This window comes from Artemia sp. Qi Xiang Cuo, chromosome 16, assembly GCF_049724085.1.
Source record: "Artemia sp. Qi Xiang Cuo chromosome 16, ASM4972408v1, whole genome shotgun sequence".
Classification (NCBI taxonomy): domain Eukaryota; kingdom Metazoa; phylum Arthropoda; class Branchiopoda; order Anostraca; family Artemiidae; genus Artemia; species Artemia sp. Qi Xiang Cuo.
In genome coordinates, this window is record NC_142809.1 from 53,279,679 (window position 1) to 53,301,868 (window position 22,190).

At 32.7% G+C, this 22,190-nt stretch overlaps 1 protein-coding gene across 1 annotated transcript; it reads left to right on the forward strand.

Annotated features, from left to right (window-relative positions):
* The first annotated feature begins 18 nt into the window (after nt 1–18).
* Nucleotides 19–22,157, forward strand: Tapdelta (Translocon-associated protein delta). The gene is made up of 4 exons (XM_089102758.1): nt 19–157; nt 14,701–14,819; nt 18,114–18,335; nt 21,979–22,157. Exons 1-4 carry the CDS (start codon nt 109–111, stop codon nt 22,081–22,083), a joined length of 495 nt encoding a protein of 164 aa, XP_088958884.1. The 5' UTR covers nt 19–108; the 3' UTR covers nt 22,084–22,157.
* Nucleotides 22,158–22,190: the final 33 nt, after the last annotated feature.

A 22,190-nucleotide genomic window follows, 5' to 3' on the forward strand; every position in this document is an offset into this window, starting at 1 on the left:
CAAATAAAGAAGAAAAGATTTATGTCAAGCCGCTACGTGGACAGAGAACTAGCCTAGCCTACACGGTTTTTCATAGGAAGGATAGTTTGACAAAAGAATAGTTTTAAAATGCTTGTCAAAGTTTGTGTTTTATTTACTATACTTGGATTAATTTCAGGTAACAAAAGACAACCTCAATTGTTTGGTAGGCTAAATGATGAAACTATAGCAAGGGATTTGGCCTCTTAAAATACATTAGGCTAACAGTCCAGAAAAGTAAGGCCTATTGAAAGCTCTTCAATATCTATCACTGCTAAACAGAATTTTAAGCTTGGAGGACATCCACCGCATGGCTAAAATGGTAGTAAAGTTCATTTGTGATTCAAATGGATGTTATATTTAGATTGAGGATGCAATTCTGGGTAGGCTATATATTTACACATTAGGGAGGTGGGGGTATATATTCTGTGAATATATAGGCTCTCAGAAATGCATGAATTTCTTAGAAAAACTGGAAAAACAAGCAAAGAAGTGAAGATAAAGCCACTCTCCCTGCAAAATGTTTTAGGCTAACTAGGCCTAAGATTATTCAGTAAATATCTACCAAATCATATTATTGAGTTAGGACTAAAGTGAATAGGCTACACCATTCAATGCCTTTTTTTATGCTGATTATGAATATAATAAGCATTTCTATCAGAAATGAATTTCAGCCCCCCCCCCCTAGGCTATATATGCCAATTCAGGGTTAGGTTAGGTTAGGTAGCCTATAGAGGGGGGGGGGCGCTGAAATTCATTTCTGATAGAAATGCTTATTATATTTGTAATCAGCATAAAAAAAAGGCATCAAATGGTGTATTTATTTAGTCCTAACTCAATAATATGATTTTGTAGAACTTTACCAAAATGCTTAGGCTATTATATTTGTAATCAGCATAAAAAAAGGCACCAAATAGTGTATTCACCTTATTCCTAACTCAATAATATGATTTGGTAGATATTTCCCAATTATTCTACATATTATGGAGTAAGAATTGTTTTCTTAATATGTTTCCTTTTGTCCAGCTGGACTCCTATGCTTAAAATATTGGTTGGCTGGTTGGCTAATTTTAAGATTTGTATAGGGCCTACACTGTCAAATTAGCCATATGGTGGTATCCCATGGTAGGCTAGCCAAATCTGGTTGGCTAATATTTTGATTTTTTGATTAATTTATATGTTTGAAGACTTAAGGTAGGCAAATTTTAGATGAAACTACTTAGCCTATATCTATCTTGGGTAAATTTCTAGGTGGCTCTATGATTGGATAAGATTTATATTAACAGACTAATCAGATAGATAAAAAAAACATACCACTAGCATCAGAATTTCATCCTGAGTCCAAATATAACACTCATTTTGGTATTTATTTAGAATTGTGACTTCTGATAAAGAGACATGTTAAGAAAACAATTCTTACTTTAAAATATATATAATGATCCTAGTTAACATATTATCCAAGGGGAGAACCTTTATCATCAAGTCTTTCCTCTTTTTTCCAACTTAAAAGAAAAAAATTACAATTTTTTCCACCCTATAACACAATGCATAAATCTTTTGAAATTGCTGCTATAAATTGTTTTTCTATATAGTGTTCATCCCAGTCATTGTTAATTCTGTTTTTTTAATGAGCAGTGGCAAAAATACAAAATATTAATACAACCTTACAAAAAAAATTAAGCTCAGCAAGCACTTGGCCTAAAATATTCCACCTATCTCCTCCCACAGGTCAAAGTTGCCAAGTTTCTTGGTGTCCACATAGACTCCTCCCTATCATTTGCAACTCATGTTTCCTACATCAGAGCCATAATCTTGCAATAGGTAAGCATGATTAATTGTGTGAATAATTTTCTTCCCCCTGATATCCTTGTCACCCTTTATTACTCTTTTATTTAGCCATATATCTCATACTGCCGATCTGTTTGGGGCAACACTTATCCTTCAATTACCACAAAATTAAAATCTGCCCAAAACCATGCCATCAAAGCAGTTTTTTGGCTGCCCTGACCATATCCCACCCAGGACTTGTTCTCCAATTTTGGTATTATCCCTTTTGAACAAATCATTAAAAAATTAAATTTATCCCTTGCATACTCTGCTTACCATAAAAACCTCCCCCCCCCCCCAATTATTATCTTATTTTAATTGCAATAATTCTGAAGGCCTATGTCTCTGTTCATCCAACTGTCCCTTTATTGTCCCCAAGTGTGTCTCTAGCTCTGCCCAGCAATCCCCTATTTGTAAATCTATACTTCAATGGAATATAATACCCTCCAGTATCAAGCTATCCACAAGTTTTTGCACGCTGTATAACAATGTTGCTAAACTTTGATATTATAAATCTCAAAATTTTTAATCAATTTGCTTTAATTTACCCATGTTTTCTCTTTTGTTCATTTTTAATTTTTTGTTGTTATGGTCCTCAACAAGTTTGCTTCCAGGATCCTTATTATTATTGGTGTTATGTTTCATTATTTTTTTTTTTTTTCAATAAATTGAATTGAACCTAACTTCAATTCAAAATCAATAGACTTGGTTGGGATGAATGCTCAGACAGACAGCTGAAATGCTTGAACAGCCGGGATGAATGCTATCTATAAGAACAATTTATAGCAGCAATTTCAAAAGATTTATACATTGCATTCAGAGCATGAACCCCAAACCCCCCTAATGTGCAAATATATAGCCAAAATTATATATTTCAAATGTATTCTGCTGCCTGTCACTGTTTTTCTAGTTCTTGTTTTGTCACAGTTGATTGAATTTACAGGTACATGGGTTGAAACAAGAGAGAATTTGCAACAGAAATGAGTATTATATTTGGACTCAGGATGAAATTCTGATGCTAGTGGTATGTTTTTTTTATCTATCTGATTAGTCATTTAATATAAACCTTATCCCTATAATTTAGCTAGGATGAAAGTGAAAACATCATTTGGTGCTTTTTTATGCTCTTTCATAATACAATAATTGCTTCTGTTGCAAGTTACATATTAAGCCCTGAAGGTATTTTATAAGAGTTATAAAAAAGCATAAAAATCATCAAATGATGTTTTCACTTTCATCCTAGCTAAATTATTTGGCCCACTGCAAATTTACCTCAAACTTTACCCCAAATGTGCAAATATATACCCTGAATTGGAATATTCCATGAATTGTCAATGGTAAAGTGTCACATTGCAAAATTCAGTGCTATGTTTATCAATGGCATTTGAAAAACTTGAAACACTAGGAAAATGGTTTGAATTGAAAATCCAGTATTTTGTAGGTTAGGTTATAACTTCTTTGTGTGGTTACAAAAATGAAATACCTTTGGGAGCTCTTCAATATCCATCATTGCTAAAAAAAAATTTAAGCTAGGAATATACCATAATCAGAATTTTATGGGCTGAAGACCTAGGCTTAATCCATGTCTGAATTTTGGGTAAGTAGGCTAGCCAAATTTGGTAGGCTAATATTTTGCTTTTTCAATTAATTTGTAGGTTTGAAGATTAAGGTTGGCACATTTCTAAATTAAACTACTTTTTTCTATCTTGGGTAAATTTCTAGGTGGCACTATAATTTAGCTAGGATGAAATGAAAACATCATTTGATACCCTTAAAGGGGCCCTGAAGGTATTTTATATGAATTATGAAAGAGTATAAAAAAACATCAAATGGTGCTTTCAATTTCATCCCAGCTAAATAATATGGCCCAATGCAAATTTACCTTAAGCTTTACCCCCACCCCCCTAATGTGCAAATATATACCCTGAGTTCTTGATGGCAAAGTTTCAAATTGCAAAATTCAGTGCTATGTTTGTCACTGGCATTTTAAAAACTTGAAACAGTAGGAAAATGGTTTGAATTGAAAATTGAGTATTTTGTAGGTTAGGTTATAACTTCTTTATGTGGTTACAAAAATGAAATACCTTTAGGGCCCCTTTAAGGGCTCAAGATGTAATTTGCAACAGAAGCAATTATTGTATTACATATTATGAACCTAGAAATTTACCCTATCTTGAAAAGTGGTTAGGCTAGTAAAATAGGGTAAGATACCCAGTACTCAGCCAGCTAAATCATTTTAAAATTTCTATTATACTACCTAGAAAGTGAAGTGTTTTGCCATTGTAAAGACTATTTCAAAATATTTTTAACAAGTATGTGATCAGCTTGAATATTCTAATGATACAACACTCACAATTTCAAGTATAAACAGTAGACAACAGTAGAGCCTAATCTTGGCCACACATTTAAAGCTTGAACCTAATCTCAGAAAATGTTGTCTTATCTTTGACACAAGATCTTAAAGTTAGAAAAATATATCCCAATCACAGACCTAGTTAACTTAGGATAGATTTAATCTAAGAAAAGTATTGTGAAACAGAATAATTATATTTAAATAGGCTAGGGTATAGAGTTAATTTTTGTCTAAATTCAAATGTTCAAAACCAGATGTTTTCCAAGATTGTAGTCAGTTAATCCTGACTGGTCTATTCCTAACCATCAGCCAATCCTAACTATCTAACCCTATACATACATAGTTCAAAATTAGGAGCAGGCTGTGTATGTATAGGAAATATACTTTTTAATCAGAATATCTGGCCTAGATTAGGAACTGGCCAAGTACTAGGGGTTTTACCCTAAAACTCTCAGTAATAAATCTAGGGTCAAAAACATACTCTGGGAAGGAATTGCCAAGCTACTTTGTTATCCCTCCTCTGATTTTTATATCTTTGAGATTTGCCTACTTGACCTATTGAAATTTAGATAAAGCATTGTTAAACCTTATTTTTCAGTTTTTAGTTTCTTTTTCTCTGGTTTCAGTTCTGAAAATACAATTTTTGTCATTTGAGTAAAATTGTAAGCTGTATCAAAGATCTTTTTGTGAATTTAGGAAATGTATATGTAGATCTATGAAAACCCATAAACGGAGCTAAGTTGTTAAGCTGATTTTTTTTTTTTTTTTTTTTTTTTTCCTTTAATCAGAATATCTATTTTGCAAGATTTCATTTTTATACAATAAAAAAAAAAATTAAGTTCAGTGCCGTCTAGAGATAGAAGGATTTGATGTAGGTACTTTAAAATACCTTCCCAGGACAGACAAAAGTCTGTAGATCCAACCCTGAAAGTTTCAACTGCCTAACCACTTTCCCAGATAGCAAAAAGTAGCTTGTCTAGAATTTTACCCTAATTTTGTGGGTTTGCAGTATTTTTTGGTGTTTATTTCTTGAAAATCTTTGTCTTAATGCCAAATAAAGCCAACTTGAAAATAAAACACAAAATTAGCAAACTTCTCTATATAGCCTACAGTCTAGGGCCTTATCTAGCTCCATTAGGCTAGGGATATATTTGCAAAGGTAATTTGTATTGTGCATAGAAAGAGTATTTCAATAGTCTAGGAAAAGACAACTGAGCGATTTGTTTATCTTTTCCTAGGCTAGCTATCAAATTAACTAAGAAAATAATTCAATTTAGGTTTTATTTGCTTTCTTGGAAATTAGAGAATAAAAGTATCAGTCAGAGTCCATGTTTGGCCCTAGAAAGTTGTTTTAAGCTCAAATTTCAATTTCTTCCCTTTTTTTGAGGTTTGGAAAGCTCTCTCTTATCAGGTCTAGGGCTAGCCTTTGCCTGTTTTGGCATAATAAATATAAAAAATCCAGTATATAGATGTTTTCAAGGGGATTTTTTCTGGGGGGGAGAGGCGGGGGGGAGGGGTTACATTGGAGGATCTTTTCATTGGGAAAGAGAATTTTCCATGAAGGGGGTACCAGATTTCCCAGCATTATTTCAAAAACAATCAGAAATTACATAAAGAAACAAGTTTTTTCAACTGAAAGTAAGGAGCAACATTAAAACTTAAAATGCACAGAAATTATTATGTATATGAGGGGGTTTGCCACATCATCAATCCCTTATTTGTTACACTTAAGTGTTTTAGTACTTTCAAAAGAGCTATTTATTCTAATTAAATGGCTTTTGGATTTTGGGGTCAATCTTAAAGAATTAGAACAAAATTCAAACTTTACCATAAAGAGCAAGGTATTGGCAAGGGGGCAAACCCCCTCATATATGTAATAATTTCTGTCTATTTTAAATTTTAATGTTGCTCCTTACTTTCAGTTGAAAAAACTTGTTTTTTTTATTTAATTTCTATAAGTTTTTTCACCTGGTCACCAGTGCCCCTTGCATACAATTAGTCATCTTTCTGGAGCTCTACAAGGAGAAATTCTTAGATTGCTCCTAGCGCTATTTAAGGTATAAGAGACCAAAATATGTGGGTGATTTTCCATGGTCAATTCCCAGGATCTCCAAAGTCAATTGTTGTACTATGGTTTTAGGGAATCCATTACCACAAATTTTGCAAACAGTCTAGTACTGGCTGTTTTGTCTCTAACCCCTTTTGGAAGAATTTTTTAACCTGCAGATACAAGATATAGTAAGATTTTTGTTTCTAAAAAATGTCTATCACAAACCCAAGTGGGCTGAATTCACACTTTAGTGCACAATAACACAGTTGTCAAAACAGTAAAAAAAAATGTCATACAATAAAAAAAAACTTGCAGAATTAAAAAAGGAATAAGTTGAAATAAAAATAAAAAACACAAAAGGGTAATTTTGTCTTGCACTTAAACCTACAAAACACTATTCAAATAAAAAAAAATAAGTTAGTAAATTAAACATTTAACAGCTGTACGGAAAAAAGGAGGGGGGGGATCTCATGCATTTAACATGCTGACTATGTAAGGGACAAGTCCTTCTATATCTTTTGGTACACAGTTTTGCTGGGGTAAGAAGGGGGATTTTTGCTGAAGTAGAATAAGGGAGGCAAGGCTGAAGGGGGGAAAATTGACTAAGGAAAAGGTAACTTATCTGGGGTCGTGGAGGGTGTTGTTTTTGAAATGCAAAGAAATTTGTGTTCTCCTTTCCTTGAGGATGACCAGATTGGCTCTTCAAAGAAGAGAGATATAAGGGACTTTATCCTCATTGAAAATACTTCTTAGGCATCTTTTTGGACTGCCCATATTCTTTCTGGTATCCTGGTGGAGATACCAGGATGCCAAACAGGAGATATTTTATATCAACATAGACTATAGGAAAGATTCTTTATTCTTATATTGTATATTGGATGTCACTTATTTATTGGAACTAAATAGGACTTACATCATGCTCTTTTTTCTATTCTAGTTATGCAAGTACTTTTTAAACAGACTAGGCTTGCCTCAGCAATGCATGGTAGGAAGTTTTAGAATACAACACTGAAATAAAAACTATCAATTAAATGTCTAGTTTTATTTTACTTACTTAACATTTATATCCATTTGCTGTGTTTAGTATTTTAATTGTCAATTATGGTCAAAGCAAAAATGTTATGTCTTGATTAAGGGTATCAAACTTTTGCTTAAAATTCTATGTATTTCGTTTTGCCTTGATATGGGTTATATAGTGTACTAGACAGGAGCACCAAGTGTATGTGGGGGGGGGCCCAATTATCCCTTCCCCCTAGGTTCTGAAAGGTAAGCTTTTTTGGATGTTTTCATTTTTTTAAATTGAAAAAAAATGCTTTTGAATTTAAAAAATACACCTTTTTTACCTTAAAAAACACCCTTTTTGTATCTTCAATTGTTGAGAATGAAATCTCCCTCTTCTGTGTTTGGTGTTTTGTTGAATTTATATTCATTTGCAATGTTTAGTATTTTAATTGTCAATTATGTTCAAAGCAAAAATTTCAGTTTAGAAAGTAAGAACCCTGTACATATATGCTTCTTCTTCTATTTAACAGCAGGCTGTTAAGTCTTGATTAAGGGTATCTAACTTTTGCTTAAAATTCTATGTATTTGGTTTTGTCTTGATATGGGTTATAGTGTAGTAGACAGGATCACCAAGTGTGTGTGTGTGGGGGGGGGGGTCAATTATCCCTTCTCCCTAGGTTTTGAGGTAGTTTTTTGGATGTTTTCATATATTTTTTTTTTACATAAAAAAAAAGGTTTTTGACTTTAAAAACAGCTTTTTTTTACCTTAAAAATACTTTTTTTGTATCTTCATTTGTTGGAAATGAAATTTACATTTGAAAAGTACATTTTTCCAAAGTACTTACTGCTTACAACTGTGGTAGCAACTATTGATTGAATCAGGCATATATGCTGAAATTCATTTGGGGGTAAATGGGGAAGGCAACATTGAAACAAGGAAAAATTATGCTTGAAACATAAAGAAAATATCTGGTAAATGGTCATCCCCTCCTCCTTTCAGACACCTATATCATTAGGCTTATTTGTTTAGTATGATCTAAACTTGCCTAAAAAACAGACAATTCATCCTGTATTTGTATATTTCAATGTATGTTTCAATCTGAAACTAAATGCTAAGTAAATTTCAAAAATTTAGCTTGGTGTATAGACAAAGCTGAATGTCAGCTGTGAAATGATTGCAAGTTTGTGCTTTTTGTGGAGACATTAAAGTCACAGGGTGGCAGAGAAATAACATACTGAACCAAAAACTTGATCAGGTAATATAAAGCTAGAGGAAACAAGTGCTACAAGTGTTACTTAGTTGCAAATCATTTACTTCAGATTTTCTGTGCATTTTTCTTCAGGTGCCTAATGAATAATAAGCCTACACATTTTTAATTATTTGTTACTGATGTACTTGTTACAACTATGATTACAAGTATTTACCATATGGTGTGTATATTGAGAAATTCCTTCCAGGTATGGGAGTGGAAAAGGCCTTGAAAAAAGAAAATTTCATAGGAAAATTAAAATTATTTGGCCAAGCTTGAACCATGTTGGAAAAGTGCTTTACTGAAAACACAAAGCTTATAAATTTGACTAACAATTTAATTCTCTAAAAATTTCCAACAAGCATACTTTTAAGTACAGAGCTAGCTTTTTGGAATTCTAATAACACAATTTTTTTCGTTTTAAATTCAACTTAACTCTTTAGTTTCATTCGTTCTTTAAAAAGGTTGCCCCTACTAGGGCAAATTAGTTAGAAAACTTTCAGAAAAATTGTCCTTTTTTAGATTAATTTCTGTTCGTTTCGAGGCCGTGTCCAAAGAGGACACGGCTTTGTATTTGAGCCCTCCCCCCCCCCCCCCCCCCACAAAAAAAAATGTTTGTCCGACTCATCAAAACGTAACAAAAATGCATTAAAACACATTTTTTTGCGTTTTTTGTTAGGTTTTTGGTATTCCCCTCCTCGAACAAAATCCTGGATAAGGCTTTGGTTCATTTTTAGGTTTTGAAAATATACACAATCGACCTTACAAAAGGATCTTCGTCAAAATTAGGCTGTCATAAAGAGTGCAAGGCGGAATTTATCCTTAGCATCTTTGAGGAGTTGCAGATAAAAAAAATCAATTAGATTCATGAAATATATTATTAAACTGAAAGACACTAAAGGATTTGAGATATGTACTTAATATAAATTACGGAAATTCATATTATTATATTATCATATTATCATCTTATCATATTATTATTGTTGCAATTTTTATACCGCAATGGAGCAAACAATTTTGAACTTCTCTTCAGAAATTAGCCTATCAGTGTTGCCTCAGCAATGCCTCAGCAATGCATGGTAGGAAGTTTTAGAATACAATACTGAAATAAAAACTATCAATTAAATGTCTAGTTTTATTTTACTTACTTAACATTTATATCCATTTGCTATGTTTAGTATTTTAATTGTCAATTATGGTCAAAGCAAAAATGTTATGTCTTGATTAAGGGTATCTAACTTTTGCTTAAAATTCTATATATTTGGTTTTGTCTTGATATGGGTTATAGTGTAGTAGAGCACCAAGTGTGTGTGTGTGTGTGGGGGGGGGGGGCAATTTTCCCTTCTCCCTAGGTTTTGAGGTAGTTTTTTGGATGTTTTCTTCTTTTTTTTTTACATAAAAAAAGGTTTTTGACTTTAAAAACAGCTTTTTTTTTTACCTTAAAAATACTTTTTTTGTATCTTCATTTGTTGGAAATGAAATCTACATTTGAAAAGTACATTTTTCCAAAGTACTTACTGCTTACAACTGTGGTAGCAACTATTGATTGAATCAGGCATATATGCTGAAATTCATTTGGGGGTAAATGGGGAAGGCAACATTGAAACAAGGAAAAATTATGCTTGAAACATAAAGAAAATATCTGGTAAATGGTCATCCCCTCCTCCTTTCAGACACCTATATCATTAGGCTTATTTGTTTAGTATGATCTAAACTTGCCTAAAAAACAGACAATTCATCCTGTATTTGTATATTTCAATGTATGTTTCAATCTGAAACTAAATGTTAAGTAAATTTCAAAAATTTAGCTTGATGTATAGACAAAGCTGAATGTCAGCTGTGAAATGATTACAAGTTTGTGCTTTTTGTGGAGACATTAAAGTCACAGGGTGGCAGAGAAATAACATACTGTACCAAAAACTTGATCAGGCAATATAAAGCTAGAGGAAACAAGTGCTACAAGTGTTACTTAGTTGCAAATCATGTACTTCAGATTTTCTGTGCATTTTTCTTCAGGTGCCTAATGAATAATAAGCCTACACATTTTTAATTATTTGTTACTGATGTACTTGTTACAACTATGATTACAAGTATTTACCATATGGTGTGTATATTGAGAAATTCCTTCCAGTTATGGGAGTGGAAAAGGCCTTGAAAAAAAGGAAATTTCATAGGAAAATTAAAATTATTTGGCCAAGCTTGAACCATGTTGGAAAAGCGCTTTACTGAAAACACAAAGCTTATAAATTTGACTAACAATTTAATTCTCTAAAAATTTCCAACAAGCATACTTTTAAGTACAGCGCTAGCTTTTTGGAATTCTAATAATACATTTTTTTCGTTTTAAATTCAACTTAACTCTTTAGTTTCATTCGTTCTTTAAAAAGGTTGCCCCTACTAGGGCAAATTAGTTAGAAAACTTTCAGAAAAATTGTCCTTTTTTAGATTAATTTCTGTTCGTTTCGAGGCCGTGTCCAAAGAGGACACGGCTTTGGATTTGAGCCCTCCCCCCCCCCACAAAAAAATGTTTGTCCGACTCGTCAAAACGTAACAAAAATGCATTAAAACACATTTTTTTGCGTTTTTTGTTAGGTTTTTGGTATTCCCCTCCTCGAACAAAATCCTGGATAAGGCTTTGGTTCATTTTTAGGTTTTGAAAATATACACAATCAACCTTACAAAAGGATCTTCGTCAAAATTAGGCTGTCATAAAGAGTGCAAGGCGGAATTTATCCTTAGCATCTTTGAGGAGTTGCAGATAAAAAAAATCAATTAGATTCATGAAATATATTATTAAACTGAAAGACACTAAAGGATTTGAGATATGTACTTAATATAAATTACGGAAATTCATATTATTATATTATTATTATTATATTATATATTATCATATTATCATCTTATCATATTATTATTGTTGCAATTTTTATACCGCAATGGAGCAAACAATTTTGAACTTCTCTTCAGAAATTAGCCTATCAGTGTTTTTGCTTCTTCGAATTTCCATTTAAGGTTCATTGGAAATTAAAATTGCACTATTGGAATCACCATGGTCAGAAACCCTAAGCAGGATAGGTCAAATTGTAGTCACCCAACTTCATCAACAAGGAAAGTCAAAATATTTTTTCGACTCGTAAAACTGCAAGCAAAAAACCCTTCACAAAAATTACATTGTTAACCCCCCCCCCCCCCACACACACACACACACACACGCGCACACACTCAAACACACAACGAAATGTTGGGTTCGGTCCTTGGCACAGTTCACAGTTTGCTCTTGGATAGGTCAAATTGTAGTCACCCAACTTCATCAACAAGGAAAGTCAAAATATTTTTTCGACTCGTAAAACTGCAAGCAAAAAACCCTTCACAAAAATTTCATTGTTAAATGTTAAATGAAAATGTCATATAATAAAAAAAAATTGCAGAATTAAAAAAGGAATAAGTTGAAATAAAAATAAAAAACACAAAAGGGTAATTTTGTCTTGCACTTAAACCTACAAAACACTATTCAATTAAAAAAAAATAAGTTAGTAAATTAAACATTTAACAGCTGTAAGTAAAAAAGGAGGGGGGGGGATCTCATGCATTTAACATGCTGACTATGTAAGGGACAAGTCCTTCTATATCTTTTGGTACACAGTTTTGCTGGGGTAAGAAGGGGGATTTTTGCTGAAGAAGAATAGGGGAGGCAAGGCTGAAGGAGGGAAAATTGACTAAGGAAAAGGTAACTTATCTGGGGTTGTGGAGGGTGTTGTTTTTGAAATGCAAGGAAATTGGTGTTCTCCTTTCCTTGAGGATGATCAGATTGGCTCTTCAAAGAAGAGAGATATAAGGGACTTTATCCTCATTGAAAATACTTCTTAGGCATCTTTTTGGACTGCCCATATTCTTTCTGGTATCCTGGTGGAGATACCAGGATGCCAAACAGGAGATATTTTATATCAACATAGTCTATAGGAAAGATTCTTTATTCTTATATTGTATATTGGATGTCACTTATTTATTGGAACTAAATAGGACTTACATCATGCTCTTTTTTCTATTCTAGTTATGCAAGTACTTTTTAAACAGACTAGGCTTGCCTCAGCAATGCATGGTAGGAAGTTTTAGAATACAATACTGAAATAAAAACTATCAATTAAATGTCTAGTTTTATTTTACTTACTTAACATTTATATCCATTTGCTATGTTTAGTATTTTAATTGTCAATTATGGTCAAAGCAAAAATGTTATGTCTTGATTAAGGGTATCAAACTTTTGCTTAAAATTCTATGTATTTCGTTTTGCCTTGATATGGGTTATATAGTGTACTAGACAGGAGCCCCAAGTGTGTGTGGGGGGGGGGGCAATTATCCCGTCCCCCAAGGTTATGAAAGGTAAGCTTTTTTGGATGTTTTCATTTTTTTTAAATTGAAAAAAATGCTTTTTAATTTAAAAAAATACACCTTTTTTACCTTAAAAAACACCCTTTTTGTATCTTCATTTGTTGAGAATGAAATCTCCCTCTTCTGTGTTTGGTGTTTTGTTGAATTTATATTCATTTGCAATGTTTAGTATTTTAATTGTCAATTATGTTCAAAGCAAAAATTTCAGTTTAGAAAGTAAGAACCCTGTACATATATGCTGTTAAGTCTTGATTAAGGGTATCTAACTTTTGCTTAAAATTCTATGTATTTGGTTTTGTCTTGATATGGGTTATAGTGTAGTAGAGCACCAAGTGTGTGTGTGTGTTGGGGGGGGGGCAATTTTCCCTTCTCCCTAGGTTTTGAGGTAGTTTTTTGGATGTTTTCATTTTTTTTTACATAAAAAAAAGGTTTTTGACTTTAAAAACAGCTTTTTTTTACCTTAAAAATACTTTTTTTGTATCTTCATTTGTTGGAAATGAAATCTACATTTGAAAAGTACATTTTTCCAAAGTACTTACTGCTTACAACTGTGGTAGCAACTATTGATTGAATCAGGCATATATGCTGAAATTCATTTGGGGGTAAATGGGGAAGGCAACATTGAAACAAGGAAAAATTATGCTTGAAACATAAAGAAAATATCTGGTAAATGGTCATCCCCTCCTCCTTTCAGACACCTATATCATTAGGCTTATTTGTTTAGTATGATCTAAACTTGCCTAAAAAACAGACAATTCATCCTGTATTTGTATATTTCAATGTATGTTTCAATCTGAAACTAAATGCTAAGTAAATTTCAAAAATTTAGCTTGGTGTATAGACAAAGCTGAATGTCAGCTGTGAAATGATTGCAAGTTTGTGCTTTTTGTGGAGACATTAAAGTCACAGGGTGGCAGAGAAATAACATACTGTACCAAAAACTTGATCAGGCAATATAAAGCTAGAGGAAACAAGTGCTACAAGTGTTACTTAGTTGCAAATCATGTACTTCAGATTTTCTGTGCATTTTTCTTCAGGTGCCTAATGAATAATAAGCCTACACATTTTTAATTATTTGTTACTGATGTACTTGTTACAACTATGATTACAAGTATTTACCATATGGTGTGTATATTGAGAAATTCCTTCCAGTTATGGGAGTGGAAAAGGCCTTGAAAAAAAGGAAATTTCATAGGAAAATTAAAAATTATTGGCAAATAGCAAAATTCTTGACATTTCTGGGGTTGCCCCCAACTTCATTATCTTTTACTCCTAGCCTTGGGCAACCATAAGGGTGGGGGGCACCCCCCCCCCCTGGCTGAATGATGCTGCCTTGTTTTTATATTTGTGTCCGTATATTTCTATTATATAGCATAAAATTGCAAATTAGACAATGTTTGCCCCCCCCCCTGGAATTCAGCTTATGGGCGCCCATGCTCCTGGCATGCATGTCTGAATTAAATGTAAAGAAAAGTTAAATATTACCATATATGCTGGAGTTTCAAAAGCACAAAATGTCAAATGCAATTCTAATTAATAAATTGGCAATCAGCTGATTAGTTATTAGAATCTATGCTGGGAAAGTCATGTTTAAGTCAAATAATTTTCTAAAATTCAGAATTATTTTTCTCAGTATATGCATGATCAGACACTTTATGACCCCCCTTCCCCCAAATTGACAACTCTGTAAATATTTTGGCCATAAACATTATCCCTTTGTTTTTGGATACTTTTTAGGGGATGTTTTTCCCTGAATATCCCTGTACACCTATATAATAGTGACTGTGCTAAACTTGCTTGAATTATTACAGCTGAAGAATGTAAGAACCCTCAACTTTCCTCGCAGTCCTTTTCAACATTAGATGGCACTGTTCTCACTCATATTGGCTATGTTGTAAAGTTTTCTTTGAGCTGTGACAATACTGTTGATGTAAGTTCTATTTATTGAATATTAGGGTAAATTAGCTGGGTTTAACAGTACTTTAAGTTGAGCAAAGATGGCTCTTTTCCTACCTTCCTTCCACAATTGCTTGTGCCTTTGGCCCTTGCAAGATAAGACTTTGGTCTTCACTTTGTTTAGGCTACTGCATAGGTCTTTGGACCTTGTCTAACTTCATTATTATATTCCATTATTAAAATATATGAAAATCTGTAAAATGCAATGAAATAATGCTACAATCACCCTTCCTCAGAATGTTTTAAGTACATGAAAATATTTATACAATAATGTTTATGCAAATGCTGTTTTATTATGATGTTAAATTTTTATTTTATATTGATTTATTATTTCTTTATAACTTAATTTACATTCTTATTGCTCTATGGTTATTTGCAAAAATTTTCAAGTTTTTAAAATAGTTTAGCTGCAAATCTCTGTTTTTGGCCTGTTTTTGTTTATGTTCTTCTTCTTTTTATTACCCTTCTTTATTCTTCTTCTTCTTTACACTTCTATATATTTTTTCTTAATATTCTTCTTTTGTTTTACCCTGAGGCAGCAAAGAACCTTTTAATGTCTTTCTTTCCTCTCAAAAGTGCTTCTTTTGATACTTTGTTCAAAGCTGTTGTTCACTCTGGAATAAAATATATAACAAAATATATCCTTTAGTAACCTTGTAGAAACAAAATGTTTAGACTCATTGCATATTTGCAATATAGATTTTGCTTTTTATAGATTTTTATGTTGTCAAATACACATGATTGTTTGTCTCTTAAGAAGTCTCACACAAAGCATGGTGTGACTTTAATTAAAATTTCTAGGGATAGGACAATGAATCAGGATCCAAATCTTGATAATTTCATACAAGGTCATTCCATTAATTACAAGAACAATAATGTTGAATTGTTGAACTATAATTTAAAGTTTTTAAAAGTAAATAGTGAATTTGAAAGTGTTTTATATTATTGTTTTGGAATCTTGTCAAGCTCAATGCCAATTTTTTAACCTATTATCTAGAAACAGGGACATGAACTGCGCCCCCCCCCCCCCAAAAAAAAATTCTGGCCCTTTCATTTTTTTACATTATTTTTTACCTTTTTTAAAAATATAACTTGTCCTTGGTCAATTATTGGTGCGTTTGTCACATTTTTGTCTCACACTTTTTTTTAGGATTAAAATTCTATTGAGAATTAAGTAAATTTGTTACATTCATGATACAATTACACTGTGCAAATTCCGCTTAAAACATAACTTTTTTTAAGAAAGCTATTGCAAGAACGCTCCAAGACTTTATAATCAGAATTTGGAACATGAGAGCCAAATTATGTGACTGTTCAAAAACACATTCCAAGAAAAACACAAATGAAATCTTTTGAACACCCCTTTCCAAAGCTCCATAGTCCAGTTACTAAAATTGTATCAGCTAAATTTAAATTCGACTTTTAATGATAGTGAAAACAAGAAAGCAGATAGGATAATTTCATTCTTGAGATAATATTGCTCTCAGGGAAAGTGCTGGCCTATTAATTGGTCAAATTTGTCCTATTAATTGGTCAAAATCTAGTCTTCTTGTTGATCAAGTGGATTTTCTGTTGGTAAGCAGCAGGGAGTTGCAGAGTCTCCATGTAGATCATTCCAAAGACCAGAAAAATTGTGCTAAATTGCAGAACCTCTACAAAATTTTGGTTTTACTGAATATGATGATTTTGTTCTTGAGTTATAAATTTTGTTGTCTGCAGAACACCTTAATCAGCAACATTATTATGAAACAAGTCAAATGAATCAATAAGAGAATGATTGCTATAACTGGACAATGTTTGTTTTTGTTGGTTTGTTTTTATTTATTAGTGAGGGGCATGCACAGTTATTCTAGCATTAAGTGGCTTGGTGGTGGAGTGAGTTGTTAGTAATGGTAATTGGAGTGTTAGTTATGATTGTGTAGTTGCAAAAGTTAAAATTAGTGCTCAGTATTTTGACAATTTGAATTGGATTTTTCTTTTCTTTTTTTTTTTTTTTTTTTTTTTTTTTGCTTACTACTACTACTACTAACAACTCACCGCAGCACCAAGCCACCCATTTTACACCCGCCACTTTTTTGCTTAACAAAGAAAGATCTCTAGCCCAGTGAATCAACAAAGTTAGGTAAAAAAAATTTATCTAGTTTCCTTATAATGTCTGTTTTGCTGGATGATTTTGTCTGAACTATTGTGATCAAATTTGGTTTTGGTTGTATAAATTTAAAATCCATAATTGTAATCATGCATGCAAGGTCGCATCCAGGGCGAGTAGGTTAGGGGGTCTGAACCCCCCTCCCAACTGAAATTTCTGTCCAACTCGTAAAAACGCAACGAAAATGAATATAAACAAATTTTTGATGCATTTAAAAGAAATGTAACCCATTTTTTGTTCCATGTAAACATGTTTCATAGATTCATACTGCTTTTAATTTTTCAAATTTGCTCCCCTCCCCTTGTCCAAGCAAAAAAGCTTTGCATATGTATATTCGATTGCAACCAACCTTCCTAGTTTTAAGGGCCTATTAATGTATCTTAATGAATAGACTAATATTTTCTTTATAATACTGATCTGCTAAGTAAATCATCAGATTTAAAATACATTAGACTTCACACAAGCCTAAAGGTATAAACAATAAATTGAAGCAAGAAGCCCTTCTTTGTAGCCAGGTGCTGGTAGTAGCAAGTTTTTTTTCATATTGTCTTGTCAAAAAAAAATGTTCAATTTGTCAAATTAGACATTTCAGCTGACGAGTTTCTTTAAGCAGATTCGGCTAAAATGTTTTCTAGGGGAAAAAAAGAACTGTAAAATTCGGCTAAATTGCTTTCTAGGGGAAAAAAAGAACTGTAAAATTGTTGAAAGGTAAAAATGCTAATGCTCACTTAGGACACACAGGAAGGGCCAGGGACTCTGGGACTGACTTTCTTGAACTCTCAAGATTTGTAAAATATTGCAGGTTTATCGCATGTCGCATCTACAGAGTCTTAGCTATGGAGGTAGGGAGGGGGGTAGCTAGGGATCTGCCATGAGTTTTACAAAAACCAATCCAAGTCTATCTGTAAGACCACCAACAAACATAATTTTAATAATTATTCTACAAATTGTTCATCTTTGAGGAGGTGTTGGGAATTTTAGCTTATGCTTGACATATGCTTGTATTTTGCTTGAAATGAATTGCTGTTGACAATCTATTTATTGAATTGAAATTGTCTCCAATCCCCTGCAATGTACATATATGACCAATTTGCTACTGGTGATAAATCTTTATTCTAGATTCCTCTTTATGCCGAGTTGAATGGAATTCCATTGGCAGTTAGCAAGCCGTCATCTGGTGGCTATTTAATTGGCTGGAGTGAAGAAGTTAAAAAAGCACCAAAAGGCGAAATTAAGATTAACCTATTTGATGAAGACAATTATTCAGCTTACAGAAAAGCTCAGAGAGGTGGAGATGCGTCTTCGTTTCAACCCACTGCAGTATTATCAGTTCATCACCCAGTAAGTTCCTCAGATGAAATCTAGGGATTATGTAGAGAAAATTATTTTCAGCTGTAAATACTGTATGCTGCTTAGAATTACAGTATGAATAGCATATAATAACCATTCTGTATGTGGACTGTATATATGTCTAGGGGCACTTGAATCACCAACTGGCTATCTGAGAATTTTTGTTTGATGGTATTTTGGCACTGTTTGGGCTAAAATTTTTATTTTACAGCACAAAATAGCCAATATTTTGCACTTTGTGATGACGCCACTTCTTTGTTACAGGTCTGTTCACTAAGTTTGCAATTCTGAAAAAAATTATATATTTTTTTTTTATCTAGGCTCATAATCCAGACGTTTTGATAAAGTTCACATTTTGATTGCCATTGACTAAAAAGAACGTATGGTTACTGTTTTTTTTTTTTTTTTTTTTTTTTTCCATCAAAAATTCCTTTTTCAAACTGTCTTTAATCTTTAAAATAAAAAATATACATTTTTGTCAGGGCAAATTTATTGCAAGTTTTGTAATCTAAAAGGGAGACGCACTAGAGCATTATGAGCCTCCTGTATTTTCCTTTTTATTTAATAATTAATTTTTATGTCCAACTTGCTCCTATGTTTAAAAGATGCAAAACCACCTGTTACTCTCTTCTGTATTGTAATTTGGGATGCAGTCTTGTCCCTGGGTCTTGGTTACTATTATAGTTCTAGCTTAAATCACACTTCCTAGCAATAGGACGAAACCTGTTTCCTCCAGCTTCAGTTATGGTAATTGGCTAATATTCCATTGTGTAATGGGTTTACCACAATTTGTTGAGCCACTCCCTGTAAACAATGACATGGATGCATACACGCTGGTAGAGGTCACTTTTCACATTAAGGGAGCTCCACTAGTTGACAACTCTATTGAAGAAGCTTTGTTCCTTTTTCTGGTGCTTTTTTGTCATGGTTGCAGCAGTAGTTGCATTCTAGTAAAGGGTTTCTTGAAAAGCTTATGTATATTGTTTTCACTTTGCCTTGTTTGCAATGATATGACTCATATGTCAGGGATGGTATTTTAAGCTTCTGGAGACAGGATGGATAAGTGCCATCTGAGAGGTCTTTAATGCTTTATGTTGCCTTCCTTTGGGAACACAAGAAGAGGAAGAAAAGGATGAAAAGAAAGCGGCGAAATTCCTTCAAAGCGGAAAGGATACTGATTTAGATTCTAAGTGCTGCTTTTCAGAAGTAGAAGAACAGTGCAGAAGAACTATATATCTTGGCAACAGCAGGGCTAATCAACTTAATCTTTTAGGTGATATGTTCCTTAGGACATGGGAACTTGGAATTTTTCTGGGGGGAGTAAAGTTGGGGGAGAGGGTACTTAAAGTTTGACACATTTTTATCCAATAGAACTGAAATTTTAATAGAAGGTAGTCTCTCTTTAGGAGATATCAAAAGCGCAACAAAAAATTCACGCACAATAATTTTGGTTTATAACTAGTTTGCATATTTGCAGTAAAAAAAATCATTGGGTTAATGTTTATTACAAAAAAAAATCATGGGCCTTCTAACGTGCTCCTCCCTGTCAATATCCATATGCTCTCTAGTAGAAGAAAATCTCCTCCATGCAGTGTCTTTTAATCTTGGATGGTCAACAAATTAATGCATCCATGCTGCTCATCTTTTTCCCAACAATCTACAACCACTGTTTAAATTATTAACCTTGATGGGTAAAACAATCCAAATAAACATATATTAATGAAAATCTTTCTTTTTGAAAACTAAAATTTTGCATTTTTTAGACAGAAGATTGAAACCTCTGAATGGCCCTTAGACATATTGAAATTGATGGTGTAGTTTTCATGGATATCACCCATCATTTGGGGTGGGGGAGCTGCTTACCCCCTTTTTTAATTGTGCAAGTTTTCTAATCCTAATAGTATTTACTGGGTAGCTTTAAACTAAACGAAGTTTACATAGGCGAGGGTTAAAAATTCAAGTTTTAATATTGTATGATTATATTGAATTATTTCAAAAATTTATCCTCCATGTCCTAAGAACCTTTGTGTAAAAAAAATCGCATAATTTAAATTATCTAAGCTCCTTAAATCTTCCATCAGTTAAAAAAAACCATATCATGTCTAAATGTTACTTTCATTTAAGCCTTATACTCCCCTCCCCACACTCACCTCCACCACAAAAGTCTTTACAAGACGACTAACACACAATTAATAGAAATGTTCTTATATAAGAAGTTTCAAATATTGCTTTCATATGTAGCTTTACTCTACTGTAAACCAATAATACCAACTCTGGTGAAAAATAAACACCATCTGCTAATGCGTATATTAGATTTGTGATCAGTAAGCTCAGGTATCTTTCTATAGAAATAAGGCTCAAATTCAGAAACTCTGAAATACCAACTTTAGGGGAAATCAAATGCCATGTGTGGATTGTTTCTACCTCAGTTTCTACCTCAAAAAATTTCTAACTGAACCTGTTATACCTGAAAACCGCAAATTTTCTAAAATTATTTTGTTTTTCTTAAAAAATATGAAGCTTTTGAGGAAGAACCATATTTTTGTCAGTGTTGCCCCATTGAACCATGAAAATAGATCAGCAAAATTAATTACTTAATTTTTTTGGTTCTTTTTATCTGTAAAAATTCAACCATTAACAGTCTGTTGGGTTACGAACACACTTTCTAAAGAAAGCTACACCTACCTAAGCTGTTTGGTGCTGTGTATTTAGCTTTGTGCTGATTTTTTTACAAAGGTTTATTTATTTATTTATTTTTTAGTTTAGCACATGCCACTACCTAAAACTGCATTTGGATTAAAAACTAATCAAACTCTTTTGAATTAAAAACTTAATGTTTTGAAGGTTTAAGTGTATTGTATCGTCAAAATATCTGCACAAAGTACAAGTTGGATTACTGTAATTATAATATTGTTGCAACTGTTGAATTTGGATCTGATATACCTGTTAGAATTAATAATATTTATTAGATAAAAAATAAATTATTTTTCAGTTGTCTTATGGATTACTACTTATTAGTCTAAAAGTTTCCTTAATATTGCAAAAGATGACATGAATACTTTCAACCTTCCCATTTAACTCTGGTCTGAAACTCTGGAACCCTTTTAACTCTGCTCTGTGCAAATTTGCTTCTCTCATTCTTGCTTTTGCCATTGCACACAATAAATGGACCGTTTTATATATCTTAGCTAATGTTTGAAAACCTCCCAAGTTGAAAAATTCTCTTGGCTACTAGTTTTGTCATCTTAGACTTCCTTAGAATTATGAAGTTAGCTCTGGACTTTGAAGGTTACAAATGGCCTATAAGTATCGCCATACTCCATGACTGAAACTCCTGTACTCCTAAGTCTTTTAGTGGGTTTTGATTTAGTGGGCGTATGTGCAGAGGGTATTTACTTCAAGGATACTTTCAGTAATTATGACAAAAATATTGTTCGCACCTCTGGCTTATAGACTGTCTGGTACAATGTTTTTTTTATGTCTAAGCTTTGTTATTAAGTATCTTTTAGATTTCTTCTGTTTAAATTACAAGAAGTTTCCCCCAAATTCAATTTTGATAGTCCTGCACCCTAATGATCAGTTCTGAAAGTGCTGCAAAAAAAATATCTCTTAATTGAGCTAATTTCTTTTTTAGGGGTCCTACACTGGTCCATGGGTCAATGCTGAATTTGCTGCAACAGTTGTTTCTTTGACAGTCCTCTATGTAGCCGTCAACTCAAGAATGAAGATCTCTTCCTAATTCTGTTAAGACAGGATTTTTGTATAATTTTAATAAATTAATTTTGGATTATGGGAATAAAACAGAAAAAAATATTAGTAATATATTTACCAGAAACGAATAATATA

What these genes read in the sequence shown, in the direction of transcription:
- Tapdelta (XM_089102758.1), top strand. Translation starts at nt 109, where the DNA reads ATGCTTGTCAAAGTTTGTGTTTTATTTACTATACTTGGATTAATTTCA. An exon ending in GCTGTGACAATACTGTTGAT is followed by an intron (nt 14,820 to 18,113) that starts GTAAGTTCTATT and finishes TCTTTATTCTAG; the next exon opens with ATTCCTCTTTATGCCGAGTT. An exon ending in TATTATCAGTTCATCACCCA is followed by an intron (nt 18,336 to 21,978) that starts GTAAGTTCCTCA and finishes TTTCTTTTTTAG; the next exon opens with GGGTCCTACACTGGTCCATG.